The 19340-nt window shown below is 41.4% G+C and overlaps 1 protein-coding gene across 3 annotated transcripts in view; it reads right to left on the minus strand.

Annotated features, from left to right (window-relative positions):
• The window catches only part of TRPM7 (transient receptor potential cation channel subfamily M member 7), a 121022-nt gene extending 109343 nt beyond the window's left edge, over positions 1-11679 (minus strand). For all 3 annotated transcript variants that reach the window (XR_012373622.1, XM_025883699.2, XM_073876982.1), the window contains exon 1: positions 11547-11679. Coding sequence is in view for 2 of the 3 variants with exons in the window: in XM_025883699.2 (XP_025739484.1) it covers positions 11547-11549 (3 nt within the window). In the remaining variant the exon portion in view is untranslated. The remainder of the gene's footprint in view (positions 1-11546) is intronic.
• Positions 11680-19340: the final 7661 nt, after the last annotated feature.

Genomic DNA, 19340 nt, shown 5'->3' on the forward strand with positions numbered 1-19340 from the left:
ATAACAATAAAAAAATTAAAAAAAAAATTTAAATGACAGGGGCGCCTGGGTGGTGCAGTCGGGTTAAGTGTCTAACTCTTGGTTTCAGCTCAGGTTGTGATCTCAGCGTTGTGAGACTGAGCCCCATATCGGGCTCCATGCTCAGTGTGGAGTCTGCTTGAGACCCTTGCTCCCTCTCCCTCTGCCCCCTGCAAATAAATAAAATGTTTTTAAAAATTAAATGACACTACAGACCTAGAAATTTCAAGTTATGTGAAAAATTTGTACAGAGGTCAATATGCCTGCCAACAATGGCACAGACAGTGACATAGAAAAATTAAGGCCAGCCCAAAGCAAAATATTGAAATAGACTGGCACTCTGACTTCCTCTATCAGAGCCCAACTCATTTGACCTTCTGGCACTCTTTTAGGCCCTTTAGAATTTTGTTCTTTCTCTTAACTGACTGCCAACTACTTAACTCATAATTAGGAATTGTTGATAAGTAGTAAACCCTCTAAGAGGGTCTTAAAGACACTCCAGAAAAGCCTCGGTGGAAATAACAAATAGTTGGTCAAATTTTATATATTAAAATATTAAAGTGAATCAAATTCATACCATAACTATGTCTGTAAAGAGAGTCCTACTACATCCAACCTTATTTTCTGTTTTGCTTTCCTGGCAACCTCATGGAGATTGCTACCCTCGTTGTTTAACAACCCAATACTGCTCTAGATTTGTAGGATAGAAAATGTTTGATAAAGGAAAGTATGAGCAGTTGCCATCATGCCATACCTTGGAGTCTAAGATATTAAATAACTGAAGTTGACAAACAGAACAATGGCATAAATCGCTTTGAAATGGAAACTTGCCTTTAAGGAAACTTGGCATATGATGGACAGAGCGATACAAATCAGGAGAAAATATTAACTATTACTCTGTGGTATATGAACTACCACACTAAATCCAAAAATGAATACTAGATGGATTAGAGTCAAATGTGTAAAGCAAAACTTTAAAAATTCTACAAAAAATGGGGTGGCTCGTCAGTTAAGCATGTGCCATGATCTCAGGGTCCTGGGATAGAGCCCCACATCAGGCTCCCTGCTCAGTGGGAAGTCTGCTTCTCCCTCTCCCTCTGCCCCTCCCTCCTGCTTGTGCTCTCTCTCTCTCTCTCTCGATCTCTCTCAAAAAAATAAATAAAATCTTAAAAAAATAAAATTTATACAAAAAAAATAGAATAACTTTATGACCCCAGGAAAAGAAAAGGCATATGCTATAAAGAAAACAGTGATGGACGCCTGCTGGCTCAGTTGGGATTGTGAGTTCAAGCTCCACATTGGGTGTGGAAATTACTAAAATAAAACTTAAAAAAACAAGAAAATACTGATAAATTATTACACTAAATTAAAAACCAGTTACATCAACAATCTAAAATTAAGTAAATAGCCCAACATTAACCAAGTGAAAAATTAAAAAGCTACAGGCTGGAGAAGATATTTGCAGCTCATAAACCACCCCCCCTCCAAAAGTATTCAGGATACTTAAAGAACTTCTACGAGTAAATAAATAAGAAAAAGATATCAATAGAAAACCAAGCAAAGATTATAAACAGGCAATTCACAAGAGGAGGGAACCACTGCCAAAAACCCATAACCTGAAATACTCAGTGGTCAGTGGCATGCAAATTAAAACAATGAGGAACTATTTCATATTCATGAGCCTGGCAAAATAAAAGAACCCAATCAATGAAGTGTGGCAAGGATACTGAAAGAACAGGGAACTCTCATATACTTTATAGGGAATATAAACCACACTACTTTGGTCAACACTTTGGCAATATCTATAAAATTGAAGATGCAATCTATCCTATGATTTACAATTCAACTTCTAGATATATGCATCCTAGAAAAATTCTCACACTTGTACATAAGATGATACATAACACATCATTATATGTAAAAAACTGGAAATAAACTGCCCAATAACAGTAAAATGGATAACAGTATATTCATATAATAGAATAATATACAGCAGTTAGAAGAGGCGAACTAAAAAGCTGCTATGAGCGTGTGTGGCAAGGCTGTCTTGCAGAGAAGCAGAATGTTAACTTTGAATGGAAATAAAGACAAAGAAAAAGAAAAAGAAAAAGAAAAAGAAAAGGGGTGGGCGCCTGGGTGGCTCAGTTGGTTAGGCGACTGCCTTCGGCTCAGGTCATGATCCTGGAGTCCCGGGATCGAGTCCCGCATCGGGCTCCCTGCTCGGCGGGGAGTCTGCTTCTCCCTCTGACCCTCTTCCCTCTCGTGCTTTCTATCTCATTCTCTCTCTCTCTCAAATAAATAAATAAAATCTTTAAAAAAAAAAAAAAAAAAGAAAAGGGGTAAACTAGACCTTACATGTATTATTAAGATGAATAAATCTCCAAAACCTAATGTTGATTTTAAAAAAACAAAGTCCAGGGCGCCTGGGTGGCTCAGTGGTTAAGCGTCTGCCTTCGGCTCAGGTCATGATCCCAGGGTCCTGGGATTGAGTCCCACATCGGGCTTCCTGCTCAGCGGGAGGCCTGCTTCCCCCTCTCCCACTCCCCCTGCTTGTGTTCCTGCTCTCGCTCTCTCTATCAAATAAATAAATAAAATCTTAAAAAAAAATAAAAAAATAAAAATAAATAAAAAATAAAAAAACAAAGTCCACTAAAGTCCATATATATAAAACTTATAAACATCAAAAACTTACAAAAACTAAATATATGTTATATAGTCTCTCTATATAGACATAGATGTGTGTGTGTATATATGTGTGTGTGTATATATGTATTTGTGACAATACTACAAAAGCATGCAAAGGAACAACAGAATGATAGTTATGTCTGCAGAAATGGAAAGTAGAATGAGATTTGATGGAGTACATGGGAGGTTTCAATTTTATCTGTAATATTTTATTCCTCAAGCTGTGTGGTAGGAACATGGATGCCTATTATATTACAATCACACTCTCATCTATCTGAATTCCAAAACAAAAAACAATTACTAAAGAATTCAAATTATATACATTTATCTTAAAATTCTTTATATACCTGCAGTCAAATAGTACAATTTAAATTCTTCACTTTTATTCCTGGCTCCTTGTAAACCTAAAAAAATATTTTTCCCAAAGCAACAGAATCTGTTGAATTAAATGGATCCATCACATTAATCTAATTCAGTGACGACAGATATGTATTCAGATGATGCCACAAAAGCTAATGTGAAAAAGAGAAATCTAAAGAAAATATTAGGACATTCTCTACTACAAAACTGCAGCCTTTATATTGTGAGTAAACCATATCAAGCTATTCTCTATCCCTGAGTAGTACGATACTCTGTTGATAACATTCATTAGGTTTTTAGAGTTCTTATTCAAGAGTTCTATCCATCACAGAAATCTGTTTAGTTTAATCAATAACTTTTCCAACTACTAGTGATCCCCTCTGACCAGTAATCTCTGTACTTTGTCAAAATACAACATATATAACTGAAATGTGAATAATCTATCCAAAAGTTATTACAAAGAAATTTGGCAATAAAGGAAATTCTAAGTTTTATAGCATTTGAAGAAAAAAATATGGTAAAATAATGCTTTTTAAGGTAACACATTTAAATGACCTTAACTTTTTACTTAACATAACACCGGCCATCTTAGATTTCATAAATATACATGCCTCTGAGTATTAAGGTCCTTCTTCAAGTGCCTAATTTGATGAGTCAATACCTACTCTACCACTTATATCGGCCTTACGACCTTTGGTGAGCAATTGTGCCTCTCTGTTACTTACATAAATAATGGAGGAAAAAAACAGTGCCTATTTCATAGAATTTTGAGTGTAATAACATACAATGATATATGTAAAGCCTTTAGACAATGACCACAACTAAATGCTAATACATGTTAGCTAATACTGTGAAATTCTGTCTAAAGCCTATCACACACTTTTCTTAATCAAGAGTACCTTCTGGGTATTAGGTATTGTATATCATACCCTTGAAGACAAGGAAGACCAATGGTTCGCATATTAAAGGGTGATTTACAGCCCTATCTTTCCAGTCTAGTTAATGTTTCCTCAGTCTTATAGTAATAGTCTGCTTCTCAGATAACTTTCCTTCTATTCATTCCCAACGTACTACCAAATTGTCAGAGGAAAATGGGTAACTAAACTTACTAAATTTCACTTTGTACATTATTTTTCAAACAGTGAACTCTGGGCTCAAGGTTGCTATATTCCCAATATGGCATGACTCAAAAGTTTTTTTCTTTCCATGAGGAGCTGGGTTTCCACAAGCTGTGGTTTCCAGCAGTCTGGTAGCTAAATAGTTGAGGTGTTAAGTTATTAACATGTTTTCATGATGCAATGAGGGACAAATAGTGTTTCACAAACTTCAATACTAGTATTGCTCCTGAGAGCAAGTAGAAGGAAGATTATCATCTGCTTTTTACAGAGAGGATGGTAACAGTAGTGCTCATAAAAGAGTGTGATTTGGGGGCACCTGGGTGGGTCAATCCATGATCCCAGGGTCCTGGAATTGAGTTCTGCATCAGGCTCTCTGCTCAGGAGGGAGTCGGCTTCTCCCTCTGCCCCTCCGCTCTGCTTGTGCGCCCTCTCTCTCAAAATAAGTAAATAAAATCTTTAAAAAAAAGGTATGATTTGGCAAAGATGTTTATGTGAAGAGCCAGGTCTACCAACTTCAAAAAAATTGTTTACCTCCATACACTGAATTTCAACAAGGTTCTAAAATCTTTAAATGGTCAAGAAACTAAACACACATTCCCCCAAAAGATCCAGAGTAATTTTCCAAATCTAAGATGAACTGAACTAAAGGATCAACAAAATGACTGAAAGTACTAGCTTAACTCAAATTTGAACCAATCATTTTTTATAAAGATAAACCAGAAGTCCAATTTTCCAAGTCAAACATTTCATTCATATTCAAACTAATCTAATAATTGCAAAACTCCTTCTAAAAGTGACATATATCTAAGTTATTTTATATCAACTCACATAAGTAACTCAGTTCAAATCCCCACAGATAGCCAAATAATACTCACTCTAAACTGATCTCAACTATTCTGAATTTGGGTACCTCTAGGTACCAAACTTAAAACAGGTACTTAATGGCCTGGATGGCTCAGTCAATTAAGTGTGTGACTCTTGACTTTGGTTCAGGTCATGATCTCATAGTTGTGGGATCCAGCCCCATGCAGGTCTCCGCACTCAGCAGGGAGTCTGCTTGAGATTCTCTCCCTTTCCCTCTGCTCCTGCCCCCAACTCACGTGCTCGTGCTCTTACTCTCTCTCTCAAAAATGAATCTTTAAAACAAAACAAAACAAAATAGGCACTTAAGGAGCAGTCACTTAAAAAAAAAAGACTAAAATTTAATCATATATTGAAAGGTTCCTCCAAAAAATAAGGGGAGGGGCACCTGGGTGGCTCAGTCACTTAAACATCTGACTCTTGACTTCTGCTCAGGTCATGATCTCAGGGTCATGAGGTCAAGCCCCAGGTGGGCTCTGCACAGGGTGTGCAGCCTGCTTGAGATTCTCTCTCCCTCTCACCCTGCCCCTCCCATACTCTCTCTAAAAAAAATAAATAAAAATAAGAGGAAAGAGAAACATAGAATGAAATAACAGATCAATAGCAATAATCATCAATGGCTACTATTGAAACTATTATGTAAGTGTCTGACCAAGAACTCTACAAATGAAAGATCAGGCAGCTAAAAACAGCAAACCCACTGGTCAATCTTAACATCAAAAAAAAAAAGAAAAAGAAAAAAGAAAAACAACCAGAAAGCATGTGCTTCTTAATGTGATGCAATACAAGATACATAGCACGACCTGTGAAGTACTCTTGCCAAAATATCATACTACAATCTGATCAAGTCTTTAGATTAACCACAGGAAACAGAGGAGAAACAAGTTACATCACACTGTATGGATAGATCCAACAAAATCCAAACTGTGGGAAATTCTACAGGGCAAATGATCTGGATTTTTCTCATTAAATAAATAGTAAGTGCTAAGACAAAAAAAAAAAAAGAGAGAGAGGTTACTAGACACTGAAAGACTTATTTATCAACCAGATGCTGTATGGAATTCTTTGGATGCTGATTTAAATAAACCAGATGAAGAAAAACATGAAACAATCAGGGAAATACGCTGAATATTTAATAATATTAAAGAATTACTAATTTTTCAGATGTGCTAATAGTAATGTGGGTATGTTAAGAATCCTTACCTTCTTAGAGAGATACACAATGAACTATTTATAGATGAAATACATCTGAGGTTTGCTTTTAAAAAATTATCCATTTGAGGGGGAATGGGAGGAGTAATAGAAGACACAAAATACACATTTCAAACCATCAAAACTGGTCATGGATGTATGATGATTCATTTTCCTACTATCTTTCTTTATGTATGAAATCTCCCATATTAGAATATTAAAGAGAATACCAGAGCACTAGACCAAAAATATCTGATTGGTGGAACTCTCAAACTTTTGCCAAGGGCGCCTGGGTGGCTCAGATGGTTAAGCGTCTGCCTTCGGCTCAGGTCGTGATCCCAGGGTCCTGGGATCGAGTCCCATGTCGGGCTCCCTGCTCCTTGGGAGCCTGCTTCTCCCTCTGCCTCTCTCTCTCTCTGTCTTTCATGAATAAATAAATAAAATCTTTAAAAAAAAAAAAAAAACTTTTGGGCGCCTGGGTGGCTCAGTTGGTTAAGCGACTGCCTTCGGCTCAGGTCATGATTCTGGAGTCCCGGGATCGAGTCCCACATCGGACTCCCTGCTCAGCAGGGAGTCTGCTTCTCCCTCTGACCCTCTTCCCTCTCGTGCTCTCTCTCACTCTCTCTCAAATAAATAAATAAAATCTTTAAAAAAAAAAAAAAACTTTTGCCAAAATTCCTTGTGCCTCAACAGACCTTCATTTAAAACTCAAAACCAGGGTGCGCCTGGGTGGCTCAGTCGTTAAGCGTCTGCCTTCAGCCCAGGTCATGATCCCAGGGTCCTGAGATCGAGCCCAGCATCAAGCTCCCTGCTCAGTGGGAAGCCTGCTTCTCCCTCTCCCACTCCCCCTGCTTGTGTTCCCTCTCTCACTGTGTCTCTGTCATTTAAAAAAAAAAAGATTAAAAAAACAAAAAACAAAAAAACCTAAAAACCAGGGGCAGCTGGGTGGCTCAGTTGGTTAAGCGACTGCCTTCGGCTCCGGTCATGATCCCTGGGTCCTGGGATCGAGCCCTGGGCCCCGCAACAGGCTCCCTGCTTGGCCCTCTCCCTCTGCTGCTCCCCCTGCTTGTGCTCTCCTGCTCTCTCTCTCTCTCTCTGTCAAATAAATAAAATCTTTAAAAAATAATAAAATAAAAATAAAAACCAAAAATGTACATTTTAAGTATTGCCTTTAAGAATTACATTTGCGAGAGGAAGAATGAAGGGGAGTAAGTCAGAGGGGGGGACGAACCAGGAGAGATGATGGACTCTGAAAAACAAACTGAGGTTTCTGGAGGGGAGGAGGGTGGGGGGATGGGTTAGCCTGGTGATGGGTATTGAGGAGGGCACGTTCTGCATGGAGCACTGGGTGATATGAACAAGCAATGAATCATGGAACACTACACCAAAACAAATTATGTAATATATGGTGATTAACATAACAATAAAAAAAGAATTCCTGGAGGAAAAAAAAAGAATTATATTTGCATATATTTTTTTAAAGATTTTATTTATTTATTCATCAGAGAGAGAAAGGAGAGAGAGCACAGCAGGAGGAATGGCAGACAGAGGGAGAAGCAGGCTCCCCGCTGAGCAAGGAGCACGAGGAAGGACTCGATCCCGGAACCTGAGCTAAGGCAACCCTTAGCCAGCTGAGCCACCCAGGCGTCCCTACATTTGCATATTTTAAGTAATGACTTCAACTACGAAATGCTTTCATTTTATGTCTGGTTCTTATTACTGACATTTGCCAACACACACAAACACTTTACTCCACAGAAGTAACCAAGTTCTGAATTTTCTAAATCCTAAACATCTCAATCTGTCCTCCTTCTACTACTTCTTTGTTTTAAGCCCTTGACACTTGGTCAGTCTTACAGCCTCCTCCTTATGGGTCTTTCTTAAACACACACCACTCACCCTCCATATTGTTTTCTTAAGTGGATCCCCAACATCTCCAGTATCAAATCGAAACTTCTTTGTATGACATACATTGCCCTCAGAAATATGGTCCTTGGAGCACCTGGGTGGCTCAGTCAGTTGAGTGTTCAACTCTCGGTGTCAGCTCAGGTCATGATCCTGGGGTCCTGAGATCAAGCCCTGCATCGGGCTCTGTGCTCAGTGGGGGAGTTTGTTTGAGATTCTCTCCCTCTGCCCTCTGCCCCCTACCCCCACTCGCGCATGCTCTCAAATAAATAAATCTTAAAAAAAAAAAAATCTGGTCTTTGTCTTTCTCTGTAACACTCCCACCAGTACCCCATATCATCCCATACTGCACTCATTCCTAACTGCATAAAGTATATATACAGTTCCCAGAATAAACTAAGGATGCTCTTTCTCTTCTAAAGTTCAGTTGCCTTGGACTAAAACCACCAACTCAATGCCCCTTCTATTTCTAGGTTAATTCCAATTCCTACTGACTCTGTAAGACTCACTTCTATCAGCTTTTGTACAAACCCACCCAGACTTTCCTTTGATTACCCCTTGATTACCCCATATTTTCAAAATAATCTATGTAATAGTATCACACCATCCTCCGGCTTTATCTGTATTGCCTTTCAAAACTATTAAGTACCATAGTGTTTGCAATACAGTAGACACTAAATGTTTTATGATGTATGCATCTTCCATTGACAACTAGATCTTTTATAAATAACTAGAATGTAAACTGTTTGAAAGCGGAAAACTTGTCTAACACGTATTTGCCACTCCAGTGCCTATCACAATGCTTAGAATATATTGAACACTGGGACACCTGGGTGGCTCAGCTGGTTAATCGTCTGCTTTGGGCTCAGGTCACGACCCCAGGGTCCTGGGATGGGGTACCCCATCAGGGTCCTTGCTCAGCAGGGAGCCCGCTTCTCCATCTGTCTGCTGCTACCCCTGCTTGTGTGCTCTCTCTGACAAATAAAATCTTAAAAATATATATATATGACACTAAATAAGTGATGACCAAATGAATAGAACAAGTATTTCTGTAGCCATGGTAGATAATTTTGTACAAAATTTGATTCCACTCCTTGTGTTTTTAGTATCTTGGTTTGTTGTTGTTGTTGTTGTTGTTTTTGGTTGGTTGACTGAGCTGGGGGAGGGACAGAGAGGGAGGGAGGGAGACTCTCTGCTGAGTGGGGAGCCTGACATGGGGCTCGATCCCAGGACTCTGAGCCAAAACCAAGAGTCAGGTGCTTAACCAAATGAGCCACCCAGGTGTCCCCCAGAAGCAAATACTTTAATAGTTTACAATAAGAACTATACAGTGTAGATACAACATACTTTGGTGAACTTTTGGGTCACAATGTTGATTTAAAATTTGAGAAGGCTCAACAAATTATCATTATTGGACAATTTGTTTTCAGTTTTCACTGTAATTTAATTGAAAATTGTAAAGGAAAACACACAACAGTCAGGACTCAAGCAACGTAAAAAATAAAATCAGACCCTCAATTTCAAATTTTACAGTGAGAATTTCTCCCTGTAGAATCAAGAGGATTGTTAGCACGTACAATCAACACTGAGTTCTTATTATGTGCCACAGTGCACAACTCATGTATACAAACATATGGGGACTGGGGGGGGACGGGCATCTGCTATAAAAAAATGGACATAAATGGAAAGACAGCAGAAACAGGAGAAATTCAGGCCACATCTCAATTTTTGAAGGTTGGGTTTCAAAACATGTATGCAGCAAGACATTAAGAGGCTGAATTTAAGAAGAGTATCTGAGGTAAGACTAAGAAATACAGACTTTCACTAAAAGTCATTAGAAACAAAGTTGGTTTGAAGATGATGAATCATCTTGATTACCATTTTCTAAGGTGTCTAAAAATGTTTTTCAAAATAGCGAAATGGTGTGTTCAGATTTATGCTATTTACCATAAAAAAACCTATACACATAACTGAAAAGTCAGTATTAACGGTTTGCTTTTTTCATTAAAAAGGCACTATGGGGGGGGGCGCCTGGGTGGCTCAGTCGTTAAGCGTCTGCCTTAGGCTCAGGTCATGATCCCAGGATCCTGGGATCCGGCCCCGCGTCGGGCTCCTGCCCAGCGGGAAACCTGCTTCTCCCTCTCCCACTCCCCCTGCTTGTACTCTCTCGCTGTGTCTCTCTCTGTCAAATAAATAAATAAAATCTTAAAAAAAAAAAATTTAAAAAAAAAGGCACTATGGTTCAACTTTCCCTCCCAAAACAGATTCTCTTGAAACCCATTTAAGTAATAAATTTAAAAATCTGGTATCGGTAACCCTTCTTTTAAAATTAAGGAAAAAAGTAAAATGACGCTTTTATTGACTTTACATTACCATAGAAGGTGGAAAATAGTGTAAGGCACACTATTTATTTGTAGTATAACTATATTCGTGGTTTCGCTTTTGTATGGCACTTGAATTAACTTCTGAGAAAAGTAAACCTGCCAGACTCCAGCAGAGGGAGAGATGTTTGCATGAAACCTATCAAGAGTTCAAGTACTGACCAGAAAAACACTTCGCTCTTCAAGTCCCTGATCTAAATTACTTTCTTTGTAAGAAATCTTCAAATTTGATTCCTGGCCTTTAACAACAACAACAGAAAGCTCCATCAAAAGCTGCAATGCACCGAATCCCTCTCGCCACTCCACACTGTAGGTTTAAAACCTTCTCTAGGGCAACGGACGAGGAAGTTCGACATAAATCCAGGTAACACATCGCCTCGGTACCTATAGCAGCGCCCCCAATAAAAATCCTTAATTCTTGCTAAAGAAAACTGGAAACCAGCTCTACCATCAATATCGTCAAATCCCTCCTGTTTGGCTCCAAAAGGAAAACGTACCTGTGGAGTATCGACTGCGCAAGCAAACAAGGCACAACTCCAATCCCGTGTCCCCTATCCCTTTCTTGTTCCTTCCCAGCCCTCCTTCCCTTTCCAAGCAGAACTTGAGCAGAGCATTTGGCTCCCTTATCTGCCAGCAACTAGCGCCAGGAGGAAGGCGCTCCCGGGAGATGCGGAGCTTGGAGGCAGAGCGCTGCGTCTGGCGCGCTGCGGCCGCTCGGCTCTTGCAGGTACACCCTGGCTCGTGCCTCTGCCGCCTCGAGGGGGCCTCGCTGGAGCCAGGTCCCTGCTCTGGGGATTCCCGCGGCGAGCTGCCGTGCCAGATTTGCTACCTGCTTCCTGCCCCTCACCCCCGAACGAACTGCACTCCCGTCCCGGCGGGGCAAGTCCGGAAGCATCAAGGCAATTCCGGGCTCCTTCGCCCTAGGAAGCAGGGCTCCGGACGCACACTTGCCAGTCAGGTCCTCCCCCTTCCCTGCCAGCAACCCCCCAGGGCCATTCCCCTGCCCGGGCCTGCGTGGGTCCAGTACCATTCTCCTCACGCGGCGGACTCCGGAAGGGCAGCAACTCCACCTCCTCCTCCTCCGCGGCCTGTAGCCATCTATCGGGAAGCGTCTTCGAAGGCGGCAGCAGAGGCCGCCGGACAAGAACAGCCCAGGGAAACCTTCTCAGAAGTAACTCAGCTCCGGCGCTAGCAGCAGAAGCTGAGTCTTTCATAATTGTGCGACCAACTCCTCCGGGTGACTGGCCACAGGGACGCGCCCGCGCCCGCCTCCGCCGGCGACGGGGCTGCAGACAGACCACGTGAGGGGCGCGTCGTGTGCGTCGCCGCCCGCGGGCTGGGTGACGTGAAGGGCGCGCGCTCCCTCCCTTCCAGACCGGCTCCCTTCGCGCCGCGCGCACGCGCCGGGCACGGGCTCCCCCACCTACCGTTTGGGCTTCCCGTGAAGGGTCGGGTGTTTTCCCAGGGTCTCCATTGGATCTCGGGGCGGGACTCGCATCAACATGTGTCTCCCCTCCCGGAATGGAAGTCGAGGAAGCCGTGGAGGAGGGTTAAGGTTCTGGGCCTCTGGGATCCAGCCTGGAGTTGCGGCGCGGTCTCATCTCCGCTAGCTGGGCCTGGCCCCTGCCTACGCTCTGCTGCGGCGTTTCCCAGCCGCTTCTATGTGCGTTAGATAGAGGTCTCACTCTCCTCGTCCAAAATGCCACATCATCTTCTCACCCCAAATCATGTTCTTCCTCCAGCTTCCTCTGTTTCTGCCAGAAAAAAATTCTCCCAAATTTAACTGTGGCCTCCATCCATTCCCTCCAGAGATGTCCCGCACAGACAATGCATACACTACCCACCTTAACCAGACTGCGGATTGTTCCCGGGTCTAATACATGCCTCTCTGCTTTTTCTTTTCCTTTGCTAAGTCCTGGGTTTGACTCTAAGCGCTAGTTTACTAACTTGTTTTTCACATATAACCTTTCTGCTCCCAGGGAAAAAGTTTGTCCTTCTGATCCTCTATTACCTGACTCTATTGCACCCCTTTTTAAAAAACAGCTTTCTTGAGGAATACTTGATGTACAATAACCTGCACATATTTAAATGTACAATTTGACAGGTGTTGACATATGTATACACTCATGAAATCACTACGATCAAGACAGTGAACATGTTCATCATCCCCCACGTTTCTTCCCTCCCTTTGTACTCCCTCCATCCCGTTCCTCCCCATTCCCATCCCTTAGCAAGCACTGATCTGCTTTGTCGCTGTAGATTAATTTGCATATTTCAGGGTTTTACAGAATGGAATCATTCAATATGTATTTTGGGGGGGGGGGTCTGGCTTCTTTCACTCAGAATATAACTTAAAGGCTATGACCCACAGTTCACTGAAGTAGGATCTTCTCTCCAACAAAACTAATCTGCCCATTGTTTTACCCAACAAGCATTGGCCATGCTTATGAACATTCCTCAAGTATTCTGTATTCCTTCCCCATCTGGCAGGTCCAGCAGGACCAAGGTTAAAAAAAAAAAAAAGTTTTATTATATGTGTCATAGCTTTCTGACTAGATTATCAGCACCTTGGGGCAGGGATTTTCTCTAATTTATGCATGCCTTCAATAAATGTTTATTTTCTAGATCTCAGATGGGCCTACACACTTCTTACCTGAAGGGAGTTTATAATCTAGAAGGTGGAGATGAACCGGAAAATCAAAATACAATGAGATAAGAGAGTTTTTTTTCCCTCTGGCCTTTTATGTACCCACAAGTGCTTCACCCCTTGCTTGGATGATGTAGAAAGGTAATAAGAATAGCTCCATGGCACTTGATCTCCCAAACTCTTGCTAAATTGGAGCATTTAGTTTCTTTTTTTCTTTTTTTTTAAGATTTTATTTATTCATTTGAGACACAGAGATACAGAGAGCATGAGCAGGGGGAGAGGCAGAGGGAGAGGGAGAAGCAGGCTCCCCGCTGAGCCAGGAGCCGAATGTGGGGCTTGATCCCAGGACCCTGGAATCATGACCTGAGCCGAAGGCAGACGCTTAACCATCTGAGCCACCCAGGTGCCCCAAGTTTATTTTTTTTTAAGATTTTTTTATTTATTTGAGAGAGAGAGCAGGAGCAGGGCGGGGCAGAGGGAGAGACTCTTAAGCAGGCTCCATGCCCAGCCCCCACGCAGGATTCAGTCTTACAACCCTGAGATCACGACCTGAGCTGAAATCCAGTGTCAGACGAGTAACTAAGTCACCCAGGTGCCCCTTGGAGCATTTAGAGTTAGAAATGAGGAATATAATTATTCTTTAGTTGAACTAATGAAAATTATTATTTAATTCACAGGTTATCAGAAGCCCTAAAGTTCACACATGCTTTTAGTGAATTTATTCATGAAAAATCAATTCTGGGGAATGAATTTATTCATGAAAAAAAAAGTACTGAGTTCCTAAGAGTATATCAGAAACAGCCCTCTTTAATGTTCAGTGATGAACAAGATGGATAAATTCAGTGTTTCAGAAAATGTTCCTTAAGTTCTGTCTCACTTCTTTCCCATAGGGGCTCTGTTTCCATTTTGGTCAATGACATCTCTACTTCCCACTCTCACTGGATCACATACTCATTCTCCTCCCTATCTTTGCCCAGTTATTTGCAACAATTCAACATTTACTGCTACACTTTGTTTAAAGCACAAAGTGAAGTGTTATACATGATTTTTAAAAAAATGAAAAAGCATGGCACTGCACCAACTCTTAGATTTTTTCTTTGTGTATTTAGAATTTTTTACTTTAAAAAATAGAATTATTTTTTAAATAGAATATTTTGTAGAATTGGGGCGCCTGGGTGGCTCAGTCGTTAAGCGTCTGCCTTCGGCTCAGGTCATGATCCCGGGGTCCTGGAATCGAGTCCCGCATCGGGCTCCCTGCTCCGTGGGGAGCCTGCTTCTCCCTCCCCCACTCCCCCTGCTTGTGTTTCCTCTCTCACTGTGTCTCTCTCTGTCAAATAAATAAATAAAATCTTTAAAAAAAATAATTGTAGGAGGTTACAAATACACAAAGAAGTACAAATATGCTTCCCCAATATCTCTTCCCCTTATACCCCCCAACATCTCATATAACCACAGCACAATATCAAAACCAAAAAATTGGCCTTGGAACAAAATCCACAGAGTTTACTCAGATTTCACCGGTTATATATGCACTCATTTGTGTATGTTTGTGTGTAGCTCTATACAACTTTGTCACATGTATAGCCTGGAGTAACCACCCAATCAATCAAGATACTCAACTGTATTATGAGATCCCTCATGTCACCCCTTTATAGCCACACCCCTCCCATCCCACTCCTAACCTGACACCCCGCAATCTGCAGTTCTAGCTCCATAATTCTGTTATTCACAACTGTTACATAAATGGAATCATGCAGTATGTATCCCCCTGTGGCTAGCCTCACTAAGCATAATGCCCTGGAGATTCATCCAAGTTGTTGCTAGTACCAGCAATTCATTCTTCTTCATTGCTGAACAGCACCCCATGATCTGGATGTACCACTGTTACAGGATTTCTTTTCCTTCGGTGCCCGCAGTTCTTGGTCACGCCGCTTTGAAAAATTAAGGAGTAGACGAGACAGAGTAGTGGGCAGCAAAGCAAGCTTTACTGAGTGATAGTAAAGTTTACTGAATGATAGAATACAAAACTCCCAAAGAGGGAGGGGACCCCAGAGGAGGTTCTATGTCTAGGGATTTTTATGGGCTTGTTGGAGGGCTGTCTTAATCTGATTAACCCTCCCTGCTCCTGTCATCCAATAAGGTTTTTGTCATCTATCTATCACGTGGGAAAGAAGGAAGGGCTCCTTCCAGGGTGGCATAAAATCCTCTTAAGGGTGGTTTCCTCTTAGGGCAGTGCCCCCCTTGTCCGTGCCTGCCTTTCTTCCAACTATCCTTCATCACCACAGTTTGTCCATTCATCTTTTGAAGGACATCTGGGGAGGTCTGGACCACTACAAAATTGCTATGAACATTTGTGTGTAAGTTCCTCCATGAAAATAACTCTTCATTTCTCTGGGATAAATGCAATTGCTAGGCCCTTCTTAAGTCCATTTTTAGTTTTTAAAGGAATGTTATATTTTGAAGATAGAGCCAAAGGATCACCTGACAGATAGGATGTGGGCATGAGAGAAAAGAGAGGAGTCAGGGGTGGTTCGAAATGAACTAATGCATGTAGAACAATGTTAGAACATACTAAGGGCTCAGTAAATGTCAGCTATACAAATGACCACAAACAACACAAACTCTAAAGAAATGAGAAAATGCGTGAGCACTGTAAGCTACGGACATTGCCTTAGAAGGCAGTAGAAGACACTCTCAGGACACTTAGTGCATGGAAACCCCTTTGATTATTTTCATGAAACTGAAAAAGAAGAGTTCCACTTCCTTTTAGGATGTAGAAAGCAACAAGAGAATGTCACTCCCATTCTAACAAGAAAAAGCCAGACAATCTGCAAAACTATAATTTTTAAAACTCATCAGAGAACTGAGGTCATGGTAGGCAACCAAGAGAACGGAATTCCAAAGAGTGACAGACGTCTCCCTAGGAAAGACAGGAGAAACGTTTTTGCCTTGGGAGAGTGTGTGTGGGCTGCAGGGAGTTTGCCACCCCCTTCCCCACCCTTGCCCCCAGCTCTTTCCCTGGAGGAAGATTGGAGGCAGCCCACCCTCAGATTTTCAGCTCTCAGACTTGCATGCATTCTCAACATCAAAGGGAGTGATCAGTTACTTCATGGAAGTGAAAATTGATTGGGGGGGGAGGGGTGGGGCGTGTGTGTGTGTGTGTGTGTGTGTGTGTGTGTGAGAAAAATACTACTCTTTTTATATATAAAGCACAGATATACGTATGGTACATAAATAAACATTACAATTTCATGAGGGGGGTACAATTAAGAAAAACATGTCTAAAAAGACCGCATAGTGGATTTATGAAAAAAAGGGTGAGAAACACTGATCTAGTGGAACAGAAATAGACACAAGCCGAATTCATAATGAAGATAAATATTATAATTGCTGTGTTAGCCAACCTCCAATAGGGCCCTTCATGTTCCTCACTTCCTGGTATTCTCACCCCTGTGTAATCTCCCACAATGAATAGGGCTGACCTGTGTGATGAGTGGGATACTGTGAAAATGACAATGTGTCAGACTTCTAAGGCTTGGTCATAAAAGATGTTTTGGCCCCCACCTTGCTCTTTTATTTATTTATTTTTTTATAGATTTTATTTATTTATTTGAGAGAGAGAGAATGAGAGAGAGAAAGCACATGGTGGGGGGAGGGTCAGAGGGAGAAGCAGACTCCCCGCTGAGCAGGGAGCCCGATGCGGGACTCGATCCCGGGACTCGATCCCGGGACTCCAGGATCATGACCTGAGCCGAAGGCAGTCGCTTAACCAACTGAGCCACCCAGGCGCCCCCACCTTGCTCTTTTAGAGTACTCAGTCTGGGGGAAGTCAGGTGCCATGCCATGAGGACACTTAAGCTGTTTTGTGAAGATGTACAAGTGGCAAGGAGATGACACCTGTCAACAGGGAGCACCAACTTGCCCACTGTATGGGTAAGCCATCCTGAAAGTGTATCCTTCGACCCCAGATGTCAGATGACGGCAGCCCCAACTGACATTTTGTAACCTCATGAAAAACTCTGAGACAGAGTCACTGCTAAGCTACTCCCAAGTTCCTGACTCTGGGAACTATGAGAAATGATGTGTTTATTGTTCCTTCAAGTCATTAATTTGAGGGTAATCTGTTATGCAGCAATATATTACTGATTAAAATGTGGTACAAATAAAGCACTATGCCGTGGTAGAATCTAACCACCAGTTGGGGAATATTTGAAAAGCCTGGGGGCACTAGAATATGAATTGAGTATTGTGGGAAGAATTGGAAGGGTATATATATAGAAGTTTAGTAAGGTGTTGTAGATCAAGAGAATACTCAAACAAAGGCAGAGAGGTATAACCATGTCATATCAACTCTTAAAATGATAAGATGCTGAGACTCCAGTAATAAAGCTAAACAGTTCACTTCCTTAAAATTACTTTAGTAAGAATGATCCTTAGCTCTTTTCTATACTTCAAACCCTTCAGCGGCTCTTAATGCTCTCATAACAGGTCCAAATACTTTAGTATCTAATCTCATCTTATTTTTCCAGTTTTATCTCTAGTTACTTCTAGCCTACTTCCTGTCCTCTTCAAATGTCCATTATCAGGCCTCAACTTGTAAATTCCTTCTTTCAAGAATTCTTTTATTTCCTCCTCATAGCACAGCCAATCTGGTTTAGGTGTTGCCTCTATATGCTCCCATTGTATACTGTATATTCCCTATCACAGCATTTCTCTCACTCTAATTACCACCTTACCAGTTTACCAGCTTACTTACTTACTTACTTAACTTACTTACTTACTTACTTACTTACAATCCCCTCACCTCCTGCCACTAAACATCCAAGGATCCTAACCTTACCTATCTTATTCACCTGTATCCTAGCTCGATGACACATATGTAAGAATCATTCAATAATATTTGTTGAAGAAAAAAACCTAATTTTCTGATAGGCCAGATTCTAAAGATGTAACTCTGATCTTTGATTCAGGCATGCAGAGTTTTCTCAGATTAAGACAAAGTGCTGTTACTACATACTTACAGGAAGTGGAGAATATGGAGGTCTATGTTCTCAGAATGTTTAATTAATCAGTCATCCAATTACTCATTGTATTTGTTGAACATCTCCTGTGGAGCACACAGTGTGAGCTAGGTCACTTCCTGACATGGCTCAGGCCTTGTGCTACTGTTTGTACCTCTTTCTTTAAAGGTTTTGTTCTAAAACTGATTGACTCTACTGGCCTTAGTTTCTAAGTGTCCAATTCCCCAGTGCACATGGTATGTAGAAACAACTATGAGATATCCTCTAAGAACATAGAAATAAGAAAGACAAAAAGAAGATGGAAGTAAGAGAAATATGAAATAAAATCACTCTTAGGAAACCAATTTCTTTTTTTTTTAAAGATTTTATTTATTTATTCATGAGAGACAGAGAGAGAGAGAGAGAGGCAGAGGGAGAAGCAGGCTCCCAAGGAGCAGGGAGCCCGATGCGGGACTCGATCCCAGGACCCTGGGATCATGACCTGAGCCGAAGGCAGATGCTTAACCATCTGAGCCACCCAGGCGCCCATGAAACCAATTTCTTAAACATCAATTCCTTTAATATTATCCATATCCCTCGGAATGTCTTCATTTATCACCATGGGCATGTATCTATATCTCAGTGTGAGGATCACTAACTCTGATTATCCCTATGATGGTTAATTTTAATTGCCAACTTGACATGGACATGGAGACTGAACATGATTTCTGGGGATGTCTGTAAGGGTGTTTCTGCATGAGGTTGGCATTTGAATTGGGATACTGAGTAAAGCAGATTTTTCTCTCCCGTGTGGATGGGGCTTCTTCCGATCTATTGAGGACCCAAATAGAAGAAAAAGGCAGAGGAAGGGGGGAATTTGTTCTCTACCTGGCAGATAAGCTGAGACATCAGTCTTCTCCTGCTCTTGCATGCAAATATACCACCAGTCCTCTGGTTCTCAGAACTATACCACTGGCTTTCCTGTCCTGCAGACAGCAAATAGTGGGATTTCTCAAAATCCATATATATGACAATCAGTTATGGGGAATTATTCTCTGCAGAATCCTAATAGTACCCGTCTTCCATCCAATTTTGTTGTAGAGAATTACAATTGCGTGGTCAACAAAAGATTTTCAAGCAAAAAAAATTTTATCCTGAGAAAATTGTATGAGAA

Source organism: Callorhinus ursinus, unplaced genomic scaffold (assembly GCF_003265705.2).
Source record: "Callorhinus ursinus isolate GAN/ISIS: 27379988/994484 unplaced genomic scaffold, GSC_fseal_2.0 scaffold25, whole genome shotgun sequence".
Taxonomy (NCBI): domain Eukaryota; kingdom Metazoa; phylum Chordata; class Mammalia; order Carnivora; family Otariidae; genus Callorhinus; species Callorhinus ursinus.